Source organism: Arachis hypogaea, chromosome 4 (assembly GCF_003086295.3).
Source record: "Arachis hypogaea cultivar Tifrunner chromosome 4, arahy.Tifrunner.gnm2.J5K5, whole genome shotgun sequence".
Taxonomy (NCBI): Eukaryota; Viridiplantae; Streptophyta; class Magnoliopsida; order Fabales; family Fabaceae; genus Arachis; species Arachis hypogaea.
In genome coordinates, this window is record NC_092039.1 from 88,916,150 (window position 1) to 88,937,971 (window position 21,822).

Sequence of the window (21,822 nt, forward strand, 5' to 3'; positions counted from 1 at the left end):
GAATTATTTTGTTCGGCCTTTAAATTTTATTTTTGTGAGATTGGTTCATTTTTTTGTTAATAATTTTTTCTTTGTATTAAGTATTAATAGAATAAACCTAAATAACATACATATACATCAACTAAAATTAACAAATTCTTTTTGGTTTTGGGAATTTCATCATCTTTTAAGAATAATTATTTTTTCTTACCTTTTTTAAATATATTGACAAAATTTACAGTGTAAAACAAAGAAATGTTAATAATTTAAATTATTTTTACTTATAAAAATTAAATAAAAAATATATTAGTGATTAACAAATTATATAAGTATATTTTAAAAAAATTATTAATAAAAAAACTAACTAATCTCACGAAATTAATTATTAAAAATCAAAATGTATATTTTTTTTAAGAAATGGGGATGAATATTCACCTTTATTATCATATAAGAATTTTGAATGTGCTAGTAACCTATACTCCAATAATAACTATCCAAATTAATCTTATTTCTTTATCCATAGGGGAATCTTTACTTTAGTAAGTAACCTACCACTTTATACTCCAAAAAGGAAAAAAAATGTAACCTACCAATTCATCTATAACAGCAAATTAAATAATGCAAGCTTATCACCTACCCGGATTAAATATTTAAATATTTAATTTGTGCTGAAAAAATAAGAAATTGAAAGTTAGTCACAGGACTACAGGAGTCAAATAGCATCTTAAAAAATAATCACCTAAATATTTTGAAGGTATATGACTAATAAATCTTTAAGGTTGACTCTTGCCTTGGGTTGAAATTGGGTTGTCAACTAGCTCTTTGTCCATTGTGATGCATCTATCCCATCATATTACAAGACAAATAAACATTTAAATGAAAACACAGCCTGCACATAACAGTACCATTGATTTTTTTTTTTTATTAAAAAAAAAAGGTCAAACCCACATCCAAAACGAGGGCACAGCAGGATATCTTGTTTGTATGGACTCCATCATTTCAATTCCCAAAAATAATCTAAAAGCACAGCCATAGACCAAGTTACCTGTAAATAAGTAAATTATTAAAGAGGTGAAAAAGAGACACTACAAGAAATCATGAAACGAAAAACCAAATAAAGGGCACTGATGAAATTCAAATATTCAATGCTTAGATTCCATCTAGTAAATTATAATGTTACATCTTCACGGTTGAAATGGCCTCATTTTTAGCCATATAGGTCTAGGAAATTCTAATAATTATGATAAATGTAGGTAATCCCTATAAATTGTAATTTTTATTAAACTCGTTTTGATCTAATCAGTCATAAAAAAAATCCAATAATTTGGTGAATCAACCAAGTCGAGTCATTAGCAAGACCAAGCTCGCAACAAATCCACCTTAGTTAAGTTCTTAGAGTGCTCCATTAAATGAATTATATTATTTTGTATACCAAAATCAATTATTAAAATCAGTCATCAGTATAAAATATATATTAACATATAAATATACGTTAAAAATAAATTAAATCATATATATATTTATACACAAATATTTTGATGACTAATTTTAATAGTTGATTTTAATATACAAATAATATTTTTATCATTAAATAGACTGCATATATCAAAACAGTTTTCGAAATTTAATTGTATGAATTATATTTTTAAAATTGATACAAATATTTTATGTTAGTATCTTTATATTTTTTTATCGAATGAATGACTACTCATTCTATTAGAAACTAATTTATCAATCTCAAAGACATAATTAGTATTATTAAAATTAATTTGGCGAGGTTTAATTAAAATTAATGTTGTAGGGTTCGAGTAATTCATATCGAATCATGTATATTTTATGTTAAAGGAAATTTAATCAAAATATAATTGTTGAGTGTTAAACCTAATATATTTAAGATAAGTGTTTATTCTTTGTGAGTAAAATCTTCAACACTAGTTTAAAATGCTCCAATGAAAAAGGTATTAGTAACTTTTTTTAAAAAAAAAAAAACAAAAAAAAAGCAAAGAAAGAAATGGCCCCATGATGAAAAATATGAGGTGGTGAATGATGGTGACACGATTTGGAAATTGATTAGAAATGTTGTCGAAGGAAGTCAAAGTAGAATACATACAAAAAACAGCCACAACACCTCCCCTTCCTTTAAAGTCAAATAGGGGGATTATACGTCACAACAACCTGCCTCATCTGCTCCACTCTTAAATTTCCTATCCTTCTTTCTCTTTCTTCATTATTCATACCCTCCTCCTCTTAGTTTCCAAAGTCCAAATTCCTAATAAATAATAAATGGTTGAGTCAACAACAAATGCATTGATGACGATGATGATGGAGGAGGAAGTCATACTAATGTCTTCTAATTCTAATTCTAATTCCAATTCCAATTCTTCTTGTTCAGAAGGGTCAGAGGATGATGACCTTGTTAAAGAGCTTTTAGATGATGCCACTCCTCTTCTTCTTCCGCCTTCGGACCACTACAACACAATAATAAGGCCGCCGCCTTCTGACGGTGACGGTGATGATTATGACCACGCCATTAACAGCTTCATATCCAACATTTACTCAGGTCCGACAATCTCAGACTTTGAAAATGCTTTGTCAGTGATCAATAATAGTAACAACCACCAAAGCGATCAGCATTTGGAACACCTCTCATCAGCAAGGTATATTTAATTTGTATTCATCAATAGAATTAATGTAGTGTTAACTTTGTGAATTGGACTCCATTTTTTTTATGAATATGTTGTTTCAGGGTTTCCATATTGGAAAGGGGTTTGAGTAAAATTGAGAACAAGTATACGCTCAAATTCAAGTGCTTTGGCAATGGGATGGGTGATGATGGATATAAGTGGAGGAAGTATGGTCAAAAATCTATTAAGAATAGCCCAAATCCTAGGTAATACTGATTCTTTCTTCTACGTATTTATTTGATTTCTTTTGTGATACACCAAAAATGAGCATTATTCACATTTGGGTTCCTCTGTTTAACTTAACACATTGCACACAATTTATGCATTCTTAAAATTCTTTGTTGAAACAAAATTAGTTCCACCGAGTGGTTAGATGATTTGACTCATTTAATTAAATTTTTATTTAGTAACTCTTAATTATTAACTTAACGCAAATTCGAGTATATCTGATTTTTCACCTTTCCAATTTCCATCTCTTGCAAAGCTCATTCCCTAAGCTACTCCAATAAAATTTGAACTCGATATACATTGCCAGTGCCAGAAAACATGTTAGTTATTGTCAAATGTACTATTAGATTTTACGATAAATTCTGATGGTAATAAGTGTAAATGTGCGATTTAATTGGATGCATAAACCATCATCAGTAATAAAATTCTTTTCGGACTAAAAATTCTGACTTTCATATATATATATATATATTTGGTAATTTTTGTTACACAATTAACCATTACAATTGTTTGCAGCAACACCTTAAACATTCAAATCAATAGTGAATGGATATATTATTTGATATGGAGGAGGAATGTTATATGTATTATTTTTGTATATATCTTTTTTCTATATGTATTATTCAAAAAGATAAAGATTTATATTCTAAATAATACTAGAGAAATAATTAACACTATAATAGTTAATTTCAGTTAATATTATAGTAAATTATTAAACAAGTCTAATATCAAATCCACTATATATGAAATTTTATTGAATTAAAATTTGGATATATTTTTTTAGTTGAGTTTTAGATATTATTGTTTTTAAGAATTTAAATATTTTTTATATTAAATATTAATTGTAATATTAGTTGTATAATATTGGTTAACTCCTAAAATTTCCTCTTATTTTTTATATCGTCATAAAAAAATGTATCCAAAACGTGAAACAAACATGATTTATTTATTTAATTTTTGTGTCACATAGATTTACTAAAAACACTGATAAATATCCTTGGTAATCAGCAGTACTAATTACCAAATATTGGGATTTTCAATGAACGGTATTTTTGATAGATTTATGATGGGGGATAGAAAATGGTATAAAAACTAAAAAGGGTAAGACGGTGAAGAATATTTGTACACTTCAATCAGATTGCTATGGTATTCACGATTTCACGTTATAGCAATTGATGTGACAAATTGGGTTGAAAGTTGCATCTCAAAATTAATTTCCTCGGACTAGACACCCTAAATCATCCATCTTTCTCATTAAAACTTGTCTATCTTGAGTAACTTCAGTACTGTAGATTTTCAAGATACCTAATCCTTGTTCATATTCACGTTGTCCACCAAATGCAAGCTCAAAATTAACTTATTAAGGCTACCTTAATGACTAACAGTTTTTCTTTATTCAGATGACCACTAAAACAAATTCTTTTAAAAATTATTAATTAAGAACTTTAATTAAGCTTAGCAATGTCTTTATTAATAAAAATATTTTTAAAATTTTATATTTAACAACAACAAATATCTTTGAAACATTTATTAATAAGACCTTAAGAAAATAAATAAAAATATTATTTACACATTGAAGATCAACTACGGTATATTTGTCATATATTAATGTATTGTTTTATAATTTTATATTTTAATATATATTTTATATGAATGACGAATTTAATAATTAATTTTTAATGTATATGTCACGTGGTTAAAAACATAATTCTATTAGCCTAATTCCATGATAGCTTTCATGTCCTATATCGAAAGAAATAATTAGGTAAATAAACAAAAAACACAATTAACAAGACCCTAATTTATATAGTTAGCCCTTTTGGGTGAGTAGCACTGTATAGCTTTTTGGCAACACAATTTTATGTTGTGAGCTTATTGAAATTCCTCGCACACTTAAACATTCAGATAAACAGTAATGTTACAGGGTCAGTAGATTTTATCATTTTAGACTATCAGCTAGTCATCATTAATTTTTTTTTATACGTAAGTATAAACAAAGCCCCAAATGCAACAGTGTTAAAAGCCAAATGTTAGCTAGAATTTGTTGAAATTTGCTGCCCTTGAGACTTTTCCTTCTCCTAAATTAGGAGTATGCCATCTTATGCGCTTGACCTATCACTCTGTGTGTGTGTTAATAACAGAATTCTTTTAATAATTCTATCCGTGTAACAATAGTTTTCTTCTTTGCTACTAAGTTACGAAAAGACATATATATACATATAGCAAATTTAAATAACTAACGGATATAATAAATTCAGACTTAAATGCATAAATCACTCTAGAAATATATTTTGTATCAATATTAATTAACCTGCTTAATTTAATTATAGAAGAGAAAAAAAAATTATTTGTGATTAACTTGTATGTTATTGAATAATCAGGAGCTACTATAGATGCACGAATCCAAGGTGCAGTGCAAAGAAGCAAGTTGAGAGATCCAATGAGGACCCAGACACACTTATCATCACTTACGAAGGTCTTCACTTGCACTTTGCCTACCCTCATTTTCTCACAGGACAACCACACCAATCGCAATCAGATCCTCCAATCAAGAAGCCCAAGCCCATGCCTACAGCTTCACCAGAAAACAAAGCCCAAGAAATTCTAGAAGCCAAGGATGTCCAAGCCAACCCTACTTTGGGCTTAATTCAAACAACTTTAACTGACTCCCAAGAAGATATGGCCAATGTTAATTTGGGCTCACAAGGCCTGCTTGAAGATATGGTGCCATTCATGGTTAGGAACCCCCATAACAATGGCAATAGCACTAACTCACTTTTTTCTTGTTCTTCTCAACCAACTACACCTCCTTCGCTGTGGTTTCCAAATTATTCAACGTCCTGTCATACTGTTGGCTTGAATTTTAGCAATTAGTGTATAAATATGTAAAGGGTTTAGAAACTGAAGCAAATTATATGGGGTGGTTATATTTTTTTTTATTTATGTGAATTTAATAATATATAAGGTAAGGTAACAGGGCAATTTGGAGTCATGATGGTGAAAGAAGGAAAGAAAGTGTTTTTTATTTCTACTTTGGATAGGGGGAGGGGTGTTTATTCTTTTGGTTTAAATCATAAGGAAAAAGGTCATTAGTCCAACATATATTATTTTAATCTTAAGCGTCAATACCTCATTATGTATTTAATCTTAACATTTTTTGCGCCATATAAATTTTCTTAGAGGAGTATTCATACTCTAACCCAAAACATAAAGTCAAGTCTAATAAGGATGAAAGATTCACCCAAAAGGAGTGTTCTCTACTCATACCCGACTTCTTTAAAGACCCGACTTCTTTAAAGAAGTCGAACACAATGAAAGAGACCGGCTTGTACTTATCTAAATAAATAACTGTCTCCCCAAATCTCTCCTACTATCTTTATCTCTATTAAAAGATAGATTCTAACAAACTCTCAAGATAAAAGGAATGATGATCCATCAATAAAGGTCGCTGACGTACAGAAAAATTACCGATCAAGAGTTTATAGAGAAAACAACGTTGCAAGTATAGCTCTTAACCAATGTTGATTCCGCGTATCAATTTAGAAGGGGTTGTCACAAAATTTAGAAATAAAATACTGGGAGTATGAATCCCAGGTCGTCTCCCAACGAGTTGCAGAAAGAGTGCTATTTCATTAATCAGAGATTTTCCAAGAGATTTTTGAGTTTGAGAAACAGAGAAATAAATGATTGAGAATTTATGTAATTTAAATAAAAGCCTTGACCGGGAGAGGATTAAATAGAAGTTCTATCCCTGTTGAACTCTCTCAAGTGTAATAATAAAAGGGTTGTTATCCTACTTAGTTATCCCTTATATAATAAGGGAAAGTCAAGTACTCTCAAACTAATCCTATCGCTTGCGTCCTAATCCTTTCCTAAGAAAGGATTATAGTCGAAGACAGGAGAATTAGCCAACAACTTCCAATTAATATTAACACTTGAGTATTTTCAACTCAAGGTTTTCCTTTTAATCAACTCCCAATCAAGTTAGGGAACTACTCTATTATCATGAATATAACTTTCACAGAATTAAGAGAGGAATAAAAGAAAGACATGATAACCAATAACTAAAATTCAATTAAAAGTAAAATTGGTTCTTTGCATTAATAAATTCCAAAATCATGAACATATTTATCTAAACAGAGTCAATGAGCAATAAAAGAGTCAAGAATAGAGAGACAAACTAGAATGAGAAAGCTCCAACGGAGGTAATAAATCTTCTCAATATCAAAAGCAAAGCACTAAAACTCTAAAACTATAAATGTGAAGAAAACCTAGAGGAAGAAGTAGAATTCTCTCTAGATTCCCCAAAATTAAACTAAAACTATGCAGAATATGAATGTGTCTTGAGTCTCTGCTGTTTTCTGGCTCTAGTCTGTGTTTCTGGGCAAAAAACTGGGTCTAAGACTGGCCCGAAATTTCCCCCAGCGATTTTTGCAGGTCGCGCATGTCACGCGTGCGCGCCAGGTGCGCGTGTGCATCGATTGTGCTTTTTGCTTGTTGCGCGTCTGCGCCAAGTGCGCGTGCGCGTCAATATGTGAATGCGCTAATGTGCGCGTGCGCGCGCGCGTCGCTCTTCGCTGGTCAGCTTCTTTGTTTTCTTGCGTTCCTTCCATTTTTGCAAGTTTTCTTTCCATCCTCTAAGCCATTCTTGCCCTATAAAGCCTGAAAATACTTAACGCACAAATCACAACATCGAATGGTATTAAGGAGAATTAAAAATATATAATTTAAATGTCTAGAAAGCAAGTTTTCAACCATATAATAAAATTGGGAACGAATTGTAAAATCATACAAATCATATGAATAAGTGGGTAAAGAGTTGATAAAAACCACTCAAATTAGCACAAGATAAACATGAAATAGTGGTTTATCAAACTCCCTACACTTAAAAAATAACATGTCCTCATGCTAAGCTCAAGGAGACAAAAAAGAGTGAATAGGGAAAGTAAGACTTCATGCAATGCAACCTATGTACATGAATGCAACTATATGATGAAATGTCCATGCCTACTTAGTTAAGAAAATAAACAAGTCTTCCAAGACAAACAGAAATCAAATTCCACTAATCCAAATTACACAATAAAAGTCAAGTAAACTTGGAAGGAGACAGCTCATGAAAGCTGGGAACATAGAGTTAAGCTTGAACCCTCACTAGTAGCGTATATGCACTCTAGTCTCTCAGGTGTATAGGGTAATCCACTCTAGTCTCCTCCATTCACGCCTTCTAAAACCTTGTTCTTCATCTAACTAATCAACAAATATCTAATGCACACATGCAAACATCATGAAGTCTTTCTTAAGGTTGTAATGGGGCTTAGGTAAGGGTGAGGGTACATGTATGGCCAAGTGAGCTGAAAATTGAATTTTTGATTATCCTAAGTTCTCACCTAACACACACACATTCCTTATGCTTCTGAAATCATGCCTAACTACCCATAGTCTCACTTTGTATGTTGCATCTACTCATGCACTTAATTGTTCTTTTTATTTCACCTCATATGCATTGATTCTTTTTATTAAACTTATCATTTGGGGTGCTTTCATTCCCCTAGACTTAAACTAAAACAATCATCTTTCTTTTTTTTTGAAAGCATTGTAGCACCAATGGATTTGGTTTTCATAATTTCACATGAGTAGCATTCAGACCTTAGATATTTATCAATTAACATACATTTTTATTAACCCAAGTTTCCATAGTTTCCCCACACTTAGCTTGCACATAATCTCTATCTTAAGCTAGCTAAAGATTCAATTAACGTAAGTACTTGTTTTTCCTCTTAAGGCTAGTGATGTGGTAACATAGAGAATAATAGGGGATATAGAGGTTCAAAGTGGCAAACAAGGGATAATTAGAATGGTAGGCCATTTAGGATAGTGAGTTGATAACAAATGATGGCCTCAATCATACATATGCATGAATACATTAAATAATGGACATATAGAACGGAACAAACCATAGATTGCAATCATGGAGGAGAGAAAACACACAAGAATAAAATAATGGTTAAATGCTGTAACCATACCATTAGGCTCAAAATCTCACTGGTTTGTGTGTTTCAGCTCTAAACCATGTTCCAATTTACAGTCTTTAAACAAGTTTAACATAGGATTTTGGTTTGAATTAGTGAAATTTTCAAAAATAGGATCTTTGAAAAGGATTTATTATTTTTCAATCAAGCATAGTACACATGCAACTAATTATTACTATGCAATCTATTCTATCTAAAAAAAAGAAAATTTATCTACTAGTGCTAAGAGAAAGAAAAGTTATCTCCGAAAGTCAGGTACTGACCAACCTCCCACACTTAAAGCCTGGCACCATTCTCGGTGCCATCAGTCAGGAACAAAGGGGGGCTGGTAACAGCATCTCCACATGCGGGGTCCTCATGACTCCCCGTGCTGGTAGTTGAAGTGGAGTCTGGAGTGTCTGGATCTTTTTCAGGTGGGTGGTTGCCAACAATCAGCCTTTTGAGGTATGTGAATCGGTGCTTGTTATGGCGCTCCATGCATTCCATCTGTCGGTCTTGTCGGTCCAACCTTTGAAGTATCTGAAGGAGCAGCTGATTTGTTGAAGGTGCTTGTGATGTGGAAGGAGAAGGGATATCTCTGGTCGGGTCTTCAGTCTGGCTGGCGGCGATTGCTGGGGGGTCTGATGTATTTCCCACTTGGAACATATTGATCATCCCAAGGAAGCATGGCTTTAGTGTCTACAGCTCTATAGGAGATTTTGGCTGCCGAGACCAAATCTGAAACCAAGGCGGGAAAAGGTAAGTTGCCCGTAATCTGTACGTGTCCTATGGCTTGCCGGATGTGTCTTGGTAAGTTGAGAGGCTGGTCTGTAAGTATACACCAGATGAGAATAGCCATGTCTGCAGTGAAGGAGGACTCGTGAGTGCTTGGAAAGACGTAGTGAGACATAATCTGTGCCCACACGTGAGCCTCAAAGGTAAGTGCGGAAGCCAATATGCCTTTAGGCCTGGATCGATGATAACTGTAGATCCACTTGCTGCCAGGTAGTGCTATAATTCTGAGAACGTCGTTCCAGTCAATTTGGTATTGCTGGCGCTTGAGAGAGGCTTCTTGAAATGCGTCCAATCCTTCTAGAGCAGGGGGAGATCTAAAACTTGGAATGGCCCTTTCGGAGTGGGGACTTGCTTCTGACGGACATAGACAGACTGCAGGTTTGGCATGTGAAAATTGGAGTAGAATTCAACTACCCATGAAAGGTTGACCTGCCTCGGCTGCCTCTGTAAGAATCCCCAATTTCTTTTGTCAATGCGGGACTCCACCAAATCCACAATGTTGGAGGGGTGATGAGCGGATAATTTATACGCTTTTTGGCATTGTTTTTATATAGTTTTTAGTAAGTTTGAGCTACTTTTAGGGATGTTTTCATTAGTTTTTATGTTAAATTCACATTTCTGGACTTTACTATGAGTTTGTGTGTTTTTCTGTGATTTCAGGTAAATTCTGGCTGAAATTGAGGGACTTGAGCAAAACTCTGAAGAAGGCTGACAAAAGGACTGCTGATGTTGTTGGAATCTGACCTCCCTGCACTCGAAATGGATTTTCTGGAGCTACAGAACTCCGATTGGGGCGCTCTCAACGGCGTTGGAAAGTAGACATCCAGAGCTTTCCAACAATATATAATAGTCTATACTTTATTCGAAGAATGACGACGTAACTTGGCGTTGAACGCCAAGTTCATGCTGCTGTCTGGAGTTAAACGCCAGAAAAACGTCATGATCCGGAGTTGAACGCCCAAAACACGTCATAACTCGAAGTTCAACTCCAAGAGAAGCCTTAGCTCGTGGATTGATCAAGCTCAGCCCAAACATACACCAAGTGGGCCCCGGAAGTGAATTTATGCATCAATTACTTACTCATGTAAACCCTAGGAGCTAGTTTATTATAAATAGAACATTTATCTATTGTATTAGACATCTTTTGACAGTTTAATCTCTTGAATATTCGGTCACTTGATCATGGAGAGGGCTGGTCATTTGGCCATGCCTGAACCTCTTTCACTTATGTATCTTCAACGGTGGAGTTTCTGCACACTATAGATTAAGGGTGTGGAGCTCTGATGTACCTCAAGTATTAATGCAATTCTATTTTCTTTTATTCAAATCTCTCTTATTCTTATTCCAAGATATTCATTCGTACCCAAGAACATGATGAGTGTAATGATGAAAGTGACGATCATTATCATTCTCACTTATGAACGCACGTGATTGACAACCACTTCCGTTCTACATGCAACAGAGCTTGAATGTGTATCTCTTAGATTCCCCAACAGAATCTTCGTGGTATAAGCTAGATAGATGGCGGCATTTATGAGGATCCAGAAAGTCTCACCTTGTCTGTGGTATTCCGAGTAGGATCCTGAGAATCCGGAAAGTCTCACCTTGTCTGTGGTATTCCGAGTAGGATTCCGGTAATGAATGACTGTGACGTGCTTCAAACTTGCAAGTGCTGGGCGTTAGTGACAGACGCAAAAGAATCAAGGGATTCTATTCCAGTAGGCACAGGAACCAACCAGTGATTAGCCGTGCTGTGACAGAGCGCGTGAGCGTAGTTTTCACTGCAAGGATGGGATGTAGCCATCAACCATCGGTGATGCCTCCAGACGATTAGCCATGCGAGTGACAGCCGCATAGGATCATTTTCCCGAGAGGATTGAAAGTAGCCACCGCTGATGGTGAACCCCTATACACAGCTTGCCATGGAAAGGAGTAAGAAGGATTGAGTTGAAGCAGTAGGAAAGTAGGCGTCCTTGAGCCATACAGTATCTCCATATGCTTATCTGAAATTCCCACCAATGAATCTACATAAGTATTCTATCCCTTTTATTTATTTTATTTATCCAATTTAATTCCATTTGACTCTATGATTCCACTCACTAACTGAGATCTACAAGATGACCATAGCTTGCTTCATACCAACAATCTCTGTGGGATCGACCCTTACTCGCGTAAGGTTTATTACTTGGACGACCCAGTACACTTGCTGGTTAGTTGAACGGAGTTGTGAATTCAACTGATGCCACAATAATAATTTCATACAACTTAAAGAACAGTGATCACAACTTGATGATTTCTTGTTTTGTGTCTTTTCTTGTTTTTCATGTGCATCTTTGCATTCATATTTTTCATGCATTAAAGATTTCTAAGTTTGGTGTCTTGCATGTTTTCTTTGCATCAAAAATTTTTCAAAAATTATGTTCTTGATGTTCATTGATGAGCGGATAATTTGTATACTTTTTGGCATTGTTTTTAGTATGTTTTTGATATGATATAGTTAGTTTTTGGTATATTTTTATTAGTTTTTAGTTAAAATTCACTTTTCTGGACTTTACTATGAGTTTGTGTGTTTTTCTGTGATTTCAGGTATTTTCTGGCTGAAATTGAGGGACCTGAGCAAAAATCTGATTCTGAGACCAAAAAGGACTGCAGATGCTGTTGGATTCTGACCTCCCTGCACTCGAAGTGGATTTTCTGGAGCTACAGAAGCCCAATTGGCGCGCTCTCAACGGCTTTGGAAAGTAGACATCCTGGGCTTTCCAGCAATATATGATAGTCCATACTTTGCCCAAGATTTGATGGCCCAAACCGGCGTTCAAAGTCACCTCAGGAAATCCCAGCGTTAAACGCTGGAACTGGCACCCAAATGGGAGTTAAACGCCCAAACTGGCACTAAAGCTGGCGTTTAACTCCAAGAGGAGTCTCTGCACGAAATTTGCTTCATTGCTCAGCCCAAGCACACACCAAGTGGGCCCGGAAGTGGATTTTTATGTCATTTACTCATTTCTGTACACCTTAGGTTACTAGTTTTCTATAAGTAGGACCTTTGACTATTGTATTAGGGTCTTTGGATCTTTATATCTTTTGATCACTTTAGATCTCTAGATCATCTTTGGACATTTTAGTTCTTAGATCATTGGGAGGCTGGCCATTCGGCCATGCCTAGACCTTATGCTTATGTATTTTCAACGGTGGAGCTTCTACACACCATAGATTAAGGTGTGGAGCTCTGCTGTACCTCGAGTATTAATGCAATTACTATTGTTCTTCCATTCAATTCCCCTTGTTCTTGTTCCAAGATATCACTTGTTCTTCAACTTGATGAAGGTGATGATTGACGCCCATCACTATTCTCACCCATGAACAAAGTGACTGACAACCACTCTTGTTCTACAAGCATTTGAGGCTTAGTGAATATCTCTTGGATTCCTGATTGCACGATGCATGGTTGATCGCCTGACAACCGAGTGCTCGCCTGACAAACGAGCCAGCCATTCCGTGAGGTCAGAGTCTTCGTGGTATAGGCAAGAACTGATGGCAGCATTCAAGAGAAACCGGAAGGTCTAACCTTGTCTGTGGTATTCTGAGTAGGATTCAATGATTGAATGACTGTGACGTGCTTCAAACCTGTAACTTACTGGGCGTTAGTGACAGACGCAAAAGAATCACTGGATTCTATTCCAGTAGGGGAGGGAACCACACCGGTGATTGGCAGCACTGTGACAGAGTGTGTGCATTAGCTTTCACTGCGAGGATGGGAGGTAGCTGCTGACAACAGTGAGACCCTACACGAGTTTGCCATGGAAAGGAGTAAGAAGAATTGGATGAAGACTGTAGGAAAGCAGAGAGACGGAAGGGAAGGCATCTTCATACGCTTATCTGAAGTTCCTACCAATGAATTACATAAGTATCACTATCTTTATCTTTTATGTTATTTTCGTTCATCACCATATACATTTGAGTTTGCCTGACTAAGATTTACAAGATGACCATAGCTTGCTTCAATACTAACAATCTCCGTGGGATCGACCCTTACTCACGTAAGGTTTATTACTTGGACGACCCAGTGCACTTGCTGGTTAGTTGTGCGAAGTTGTGTAATGCCATGGTATTGAGCTACCAAGTTTTTGGGGTTCATGACCGGGGATTATGAGAGTTGTGAAAAAGTATTGTTCACAATTTCGCCCACCAAGTTTTTGGCGCCGTTGCCGGGGATTGTTCAAGTTTTGAGCAAGCTTTTGGTAACATCAGTGCCAAGATCCGGCAACAACATCAAGTTTTTGGTGTTATTGCCCGGGATTGTTTAGGCTGGACAACTGACGGTTCATCTTGTTGCTTAGATTAGGTATTTTTTTTCTTCAGAGTTCTTAAGAATGAATTCTAGTGTTTCAATGTGATGTTCTTATCATCACCAAAGCTGATTGATCTTCATCAATTTAGTTCTTGAATGCAATGTCCTGCTGAAGCTTAGCCGGCCATGTCTAATTTCTTTAGACTAAAGCTTTAGACTAACATTGCATGATTCCTGGAATTCTCATTAAGAATTTTGATACCTTTATTTTCTTTTTCTACATAATTTTCGAAAAATCCAAAAAAAATTTATAAAATCATAAAATCCAAAAATATTTCTTTTTTGAGTCTAGAGTCTCATCTTAAGTTTAGTGTCAATTGCATGTTTCTGTTCTTATTGCATTCATGCATGTGTCCTCATTGATCTTCAAGTTGTTCTTGATGATTTCCTTGTTCTGATCTTTGAATTCTATTGACTTGAGTGTTTTGTGTGTCTCATATGCATTTTCGTTTTGTTAGTGTCAGTAGTATACAAACTGCTAAGTTTGGTGTCTTGCATGCATTGTCATTTGATTCTTGTTGCATTTTGGTTTGTCCTTATTATTAAAAATCCAAAAATATTTTTAATTTGTGTCTTTTCAAGTCAATAATACAGAGAATTGAAGATTCAGAACATACAGCAGAGGAATTGCACAGAAAAAGCTGGGCGTTCAAAACGCCCAGTGAAGAAGGACAGACTGGCGTTTAAACGCCAGCCAGGGTACCTGGTTGGGCGTTTAACGCCCAAAAGGGTAGCATTTTGGGCGTTAAACGCCAGAATGGATACCATTCTGGGCGTTTAACGCCAGGATGGCACAAGGGGGAAGATTTTGTTTTCAAAATCAATTTTTTTTAAGTTTTCAAAGTTTTTCAAAATCAAATCTTTTTCAAATCAAATCTTTTCAATCAAATCTTTTTCAAAATCAATTTCTTTCCTTTTTCAAAAATACTTATTAACAATTAATGATTTGATTGAACATTTTTTGCCTTTTCTGTTGAGGAAGGTTTTATGTTTGATTCATATCTTTTCTTGTTAGGCAAGTCATTAATTTTTAAAATCATATCCTTTTAAATTGTTTTCAAATCATATCTTTTAAAATTGTTTTCAAATCATATCTTCTCAATCACATCTTTTTAAAACCAATCATATCTTCTTAACCACATCTTTTTCAAAATAGTTTTCAATCAAATGTTTCTGATTTCTAATTTCAAAATCTTTTTCAAAAATCATTTGATTTCTTTTCCCTTTTCATTTTCGAAAATTAAGTAATGTTTTTCAAAAATATTTTTTTAAATTTTCCACTTAATTTTCGAAAATTACTTCCCTCCTTCTCACATCCTTCTATTTATGGACTAACACTATCCCTTAATGCAAAAGTCGAACTCCATCTTCTTTGATAAGTTCGAATTTTCCACTTCTGTCTTCTACTCTTCTTTTCCTCTGACACTTCAAGGAATCTCTATACTGTGACATAGAGGATTCCACATTTTCTTGTTTCCTTCTCTTTCTTATGAGCAGGAGCAAAGACAAAGGCATTCTTGTTGAGGCTGATCCTGAACCTGAAAGGACCTTGAAGAGAAAGCTAAGAGAAGCCAAAGCACAACTCTCTTTAGAGCACTTGAACGAACTCTTCAAGGAAGAAGAACTCATGGCAGCCGAAAACAACAACAATGCCAACAATGCAAGGAAGGTGCTGGGTGACTTTACTGCACCTACTCCCGACTTCTATGGGAGAAGCATCTCTATCCCTGCCATTGGAGCAAACAACTTTGAGCTTAAGCCTCAATTAGTTTCTCTAATGCAACAGAATTGCAAGTTCCATGGACTTCCACTGGAAGATCCTCATCAGTTTTTAGCTGAGTTCTTGCAAATCTATGACACAGTCAAGACTAATGGGGTTGACCCTGAGGTCTACAGACTTATGCTATTCCCTTTTGCTGTAAGAGACAGAGCTAGGACATGGTTGGACTCTCAACCTAAAGAAAGCCTGGACTCTTGGGAAAAGCTAGTCAATGCCTTCTTGGCAAAGTTCTTTCCACCTCAAAAATTGAGTAAGCTTAGAGTGGAAGTCCAAACCTTCAGACAGAAGGAAGGAGAATCCCTCTATGAAGCTTGGGAAAGATACAAACAATTGATCAGAAAGTGTCCCACTGATATGCTTTCTGAATGGAGCATCATAGGTATTTTCTATGATGGTCTCTCTGAACTGTCCAAGATGTCCTTGGATAGCTCTTCTGGAGGATCTCTTCATCTGAAGAAGACGCCTACTGAAGCTCAAGAACTGATTGAAATGGTTGCAAATAACCAATTCATGTACACTTCTGAAAGAAATCCTGTGAACAATGGGACTAGTCAGATGAAAGGAGTTCTTGAGATTGACACTCTGAATGCCATATTGGCTCAGAATAAAATATTGACTCAACAAGTCAATATGATTTCTCAAAGTCTGTCTGGGATGCAAAATGCACCAAGCAGTACTAAGGAAGCTTCATCTGAGGAAGAAGCTTATGATCCTGAGAACCCTTCAATAGAAGAGGTGAATTACATGGGAGAACCCTATGGAAACGCCTACAATCCTTCATGGAGGAATCATCCAAATCTTTCATGGAAGGATCAACAGAGACCCCAACAAGGTTTCAATAACAATAATGGTGGAAGAAACAGGTTTAGCAATAGCAAGCCTTTTCCATCATCTTCTCAGCAACAGACAGAGAGTTCCAAGCAGAATAATTCTGACTTGGCTACCATGGTCTCTGATCTAATCAAAACCACTCAAAGTTTTATGACTGAAACTAGATCTTCCATTAGGAATCTGGAAGGACAAGTGGGTCAGCTGAGCAAGAAAATTACTGAACTCCCTCCAAGTACTCTTCCAAGCAACACAGAAGAAAATCCAAAAGGAGAGTGCAAGGCCATCAATATGGCCGAATTCTGGGAGGAAGAAGAGGCAGTGAACGCCACTGAGGAAGGCCTCACTGGGCGTCCACTGACCTCCAATGAGTTCCCCAATGAGGAACCTTGGGAATCTGAGGCTCAAGATGAGACCATAGAGATTCCATTGGACTTACTTCTGCCATTCATGAGCTCTGATGAGTATTCTTCTTCTGAAGAGGATGAGTATGTCACTGAAGAGCAAGTTGCTAAATACCTTGGAGCAATCATGAAGCTAGATGACAAGTTATTTGGAAATGAGACTTGGGAGGATGAACCCCCTTTGCTCACCAAAGAACTGGATAACTTGTCTAGGCAGCAATTGCCTCAAAAGAGGCAGGACCCTGGGAAGTTTTCTATACCTTGTACCATAGGCACCATGACCTTCAAGAAGGCCTTGTGTGACTTAGGATCAAGCGTAAACCTCATGCCCCTCTCTGTAATGGAGAAATTAGGGATCTATGAGGTACAAGCTGCAAAAATCTCACTAGAGATGGCAGAAAACTCAAGAAAACAAGCTTATGGACTTGTAGAGGATGTTTTGGTGAAGATTGAAGACCATTACATCCCTACTGATTTCATAGTCCTAGAGACTGGGAAATGCATGGATGAATCCATCATCCTTGGCAGACCCTTCCTAGCCACAGCAAAGGCTGTGATTGATGTTGATAGAGGAGAGTTGATCATTCAAGTGAATGAAGAATCCTTGGTGTTTAAGGCCCAAGGATATACCTCTGTCATCATGGAGAGGAAGCATGAAGGGCTTCTCTCAAAACAGAGCCAAACAGAGCCCCCACAATCAAACTCTAAGTTTGGTGTTGGGAGGCCACAACCAAACTCTAAGTTTGGTGTTGAACCCCCACATTCAAACTCTAAGTTTGGTGTTGGGAGGTTCCAACACGGTTCTGAGCATTTCTGAGGCTCCATGAGAGTCCTCTGTCAAGCTAATGACAATAAAGAAGCGCTTGTTGGGAGGCAACCCAATGTTTTATAATTAATTATTTTCTTTTGTTATTTTATCTTTTTTTTGTAGGTTGATGATCATAAGAAGTCACAAAAACAATGAAAAAAGCAAAAACAGAGTGAAAAACAGAAAGAAAAACAGCATACCCTGGAGGAAGATGCTGCTGGCGTTTAAACGCCAGTCAGCCTAGCAGTTGGGCGTTTAACGCCCAGTCTGGCACCCATCTGGGCGTTTAACGCCAGAAAGGGGCACCAGACTGGCGTTAAACGCCAGTAAAGGGCAAGAACCTGGCGTTAAACGCCAGGAATGGGCACCAGCCCGGCGTTTAACGCCAGAAATGGCTCAAAACGTGGATTTTGATGCCATTTGGTGCAGGGATGCCTTTTCCTTGACACTACAGGATCTGTGGACCCCACAGGACCCTACCATCACTCTCTCTCTTCTTCCCCCATTCACCAATCACCTCAACACCTCTTCCCCAAAAACCCCTCACCTATCAAATCCCATCTTTCTCTTCACCACTCACATCCATCCTTCATAAACCCCCACCAACCTCACCCTTCAAATTCAAACCACTTTCCCTCCCAAACCCACCCATCATGGCCGAACCCTTTACCCCCTCTCTCATATATATACCCTTCTTCAACCCTTCATTTTCACACAACCTAAACACCTCTTCTCCCCCTCTTTGGCCGAACACACCACCATCTCCCTCTTCCTCATTTCTTCTTCTACTCTCCTCTTTCTTCTTTTGCTCGAGGACGAGCAAACATTTTAAGTTTGGTGTGGTAAAAGCGTTGCTTTTTCGTTTTTCCATAACCATTATGGCATCCAAGGCCGGAGAAACCTCTAGAAAGAGGAAAGGGAAGGCAAAGGCTTCTACCTCCGAGTCATGGGAGATGGATAGATTCCTCTCAAGGGTGCATCAAGACCACTTCTATGAAGTTGTGGCCTTGAAGAAGGTGATCCCCGAGGTCCCTTTTTCACTCAAAAAGGGTGAATATCCGGAGATCCGACATGAGATCCGAAGAAGAGGTTGGGAAGTTCTTACCAACCCCATTCAACAAGTCGGAATCTTGATGGTTCAAGAGTTCTATGCCAATGCATGGATCACCAAGAACCATGACCAAAGTGTGAACCCGAATCCAAAGAATTATCTCACTATGGTTCGGGGGAAATACTTGGATTTTAGTCCGGAGAGTGTGAGGGTAGCGTTCAACTTGCCTATGATGCAAGGAGATGAACATCCTTACACTAGAAGGGTCAACTTTGATCAAAGGTTGGACCAAGTCCTCACAGTCATATGTGAAGAGGGCGCACAATGGAAGCAAGATTCAAGGGGAAAGCCGGTCCAATTGAGAAGGCATGACCTCAAGCCCGTGGCTAGAGGATGGTTAGAGTTCACACAACGCTCAATCATTCCCACTAGCAACCGGTCCGAAGTTACCATAGATCGGGCTATCATGATCCATAGCATCATGATTGGAGAAGAAATAGAGGTTCATGAGGTCATAGCCCAAGAACTCTATAAGGTGGCGGACAAGACCTCCACCTTGGCAAGGTTAGCCTTTCCTCATCTCATTTGTCACCTCTGTTATTCAGTTGGAGTTGACATAGAGGGAGACATCCCCATTGATGAGGACAAGCCCATCACCAAGAAAAGGATGGAGTACACAAGAGATCCTACTCATCATGAGATCCCTGAGATTCCTCAAGGGATGAATTTTCCTCCACAAAACTATTGGGAGCAACTAAACACCTCCCTAGGAGAGTTAAGTTCCAACATGGGACAACTAAGGGTGGAGCATCAAGAATACTCCATCATCCTTCATGAGATTAGAGAAGATCAAAGAATCATGAGGGAGGAGCAACAAAGACAAGGAAGAGACATTGAGGAGCTCAAGCACTCCATAGGATCTTCAAGAGCAAGGAAGAGCCGCCATCACTAAGGTGGACCCGTTCCTTGATTTCCTTGTTATTTATTCTTCTGTTTTTCGAATTTTATGCTTATGTTTATCCATGTTTGTGTCTTGTGATCATTAGTGTCTTAGTGTCTATGCCTTAAAGTTATGAATGTCCTATGAATCCATCACCTTTCTTGAATAAAAATGTGCTTAATTGAAAAAGAAAAAGAAGTGCATGAATTTTGAATTTTATAACAGTTTAATTATTTTGATGTGGTGGCAATAATTTTGTTCTCTGAATGTATGCTTAAACAGTGCATGTGTATCTTGAATTTGTGGTTCATGAATGTTGGCTCTTGAAAGAATGATGAAAAAGGAGACATGTTACTGAGGATCTGAAAAATCATAAAAATGATTCTTGAAGCAAGAAAAAGCTATTCAAAAAAAAAAAGAGAAAAATCGAAAAAAAAAGAGAAAAAAAGAGAAAGAAAACGAAAAGAAATAGAGAAATAAGAGTTGTGATCCAAGGCAAATAAGAGTGTGCTTAAGAACCCTGGACACCTCTAATTGGGGACTTTAGCAAAGCTGAATCACAATCTGAAAAGGTTCACCCAATTATGTGTCTGTGGCATGTATGTATCCGGTGGTAATACTGGAAGACAGAGTGCTTTGGGCCACAGCCAAGACTCAGTAAGTAGATATGTTCAAGAATCATCATACTTTACTAGGAGAATCATTAACACTATCTGGATTCTGAGTTCCTAAAGAAGCCAATCATTCTGAATCTCAAAGGAGAGAGTGAGATGCCAAAACTGTTCAGAGGCAAAAAGTTAAAAGCCCCGCTCATCTAATTAATACTGATCTTCATAGATGTTTTTGGAATTCATTGCATATTCTCTTCTTTTTATCTTATTTGATTTTTAGTTGCTTGGGGACAAGCAACAATTTAAGTTTGGTGTTGTGATGAGCGGATAATTTGTATACTTTTTGGCATTGTTTTTAGTATGTTTTTGATATGATATAGTTAGTTTTTGGTATATTTTTATTAGTTTTTAGTTAAAATTCACTTTTCTGGACTTTACTATGAGTTTGTGTGTTTTTCTGTGATTTCAGGTATTTTCTGGCTGAAATTGAGGGACCTGAGCAAAAATCTGATTCTGAGACCAAAAAGGACTGCAGATGCTGTTGGATTCTGACCTCCCTGCACTCGAAGTGGATTTTCTGGAGCTACAGAAGCCCAATTGGCGCGCTCTCAACGGCTTTGGAAAGTAGACATCCTGGGCTTTCCAGCAATATATGATAGTCCATACTTTGCCCAAGATTTGATGGCCCAAACCGGCGTTCAAAGTCACCTCAGGAAATCCCAGCGTTAAACGCTGGAACTGGCACCCAAATGGGAGTTAAACGCCCAAACTGGCACTAAAGCTGGCGTTTAACTCCAAGAGGAGTCTCTGCACGAAATTTGCTTCATTGCTCAGCCCAAGCACACACCAAGTGGGCCCGGAAGTGGATTTTTATGTCATTTACTCATTTCTGTACACCTTAGGTTACTAGTTTTCTATAAGTAGGACCTTTGACTATTGTATTAGGGTCTTTGGATCTTTATATCTTTTGATCACTTTAGATCTCTAGATCATCTTTGGACATTTTAGTTCTTAGATCATTGGGAGGCTGGCCATTCGGCCATGCCTAGACCTTATGCTTATGTATTTTCAACGGTGGAGCTTCTACACACCATAGATTAAGGTGTGGAGCTCTGCTGTACCTCGAGTATTAATGCAATTACTATTGTTCTTCCATTCAATTCCCCTTGTTCTTGTTCCAAGATATCACTTGTTCTTCAACTTGATGAAGGTGATGATTGACGCCCATCACTATTCTCACCCATGAACAAAGTGACTGACAACCACTCTTGTTCTACAAGCATTTGAGGCTTAGTGAATATCTCTTGGATTCCTGATTGCACGATGCATGGTTGATCGCCTGACAACCGAGTGCT

General features: G+C 36.9%; 1 protein-coding gene and 1 non-coding gene across 2 annotated transcripts; one reads left to right on the top strand and one right to left on the bottom strand.

The window, feature by feature from the left end:
- Nucleotides 1–2,156: 2,156 nt before the first annotated feature.
- Nucleotides 2,157–6,036, top strand: LOC112796944 (probable WRKY transcription factor 49). The gene is made up of 3 exons (XM_025839635.3): nt 2,157–2,636; nt 2,726–2,869; nt 5,273–6,036. The coding sequence occupies exons 1-3, from the start codon at nt 2,263–2,265 to the stop codon at nt 5,763–5,765; spliced, it is 1,011 nt and encodes a 336-aa protein (XP_025695420.1). The 5' UTR covers nt 2,157–2,262; the 3' UTR covers nt 5,766–6,036.
- A 10,041-nt stretch (nt 6,037–16,077) lies between these two features.
- On the bottom strand, nt 16,078–16,185 carry LOC112798984 (small nucleolar RNA R71). The gene has a single exon (XR_003200576.1). It is a non-coding gene; the product is annotated as a small nucleolar RNA R71 (small nucleolar RNA).
- Nucleotides 16,186–21,822: the final 5,637 nt, after the last annotated feature.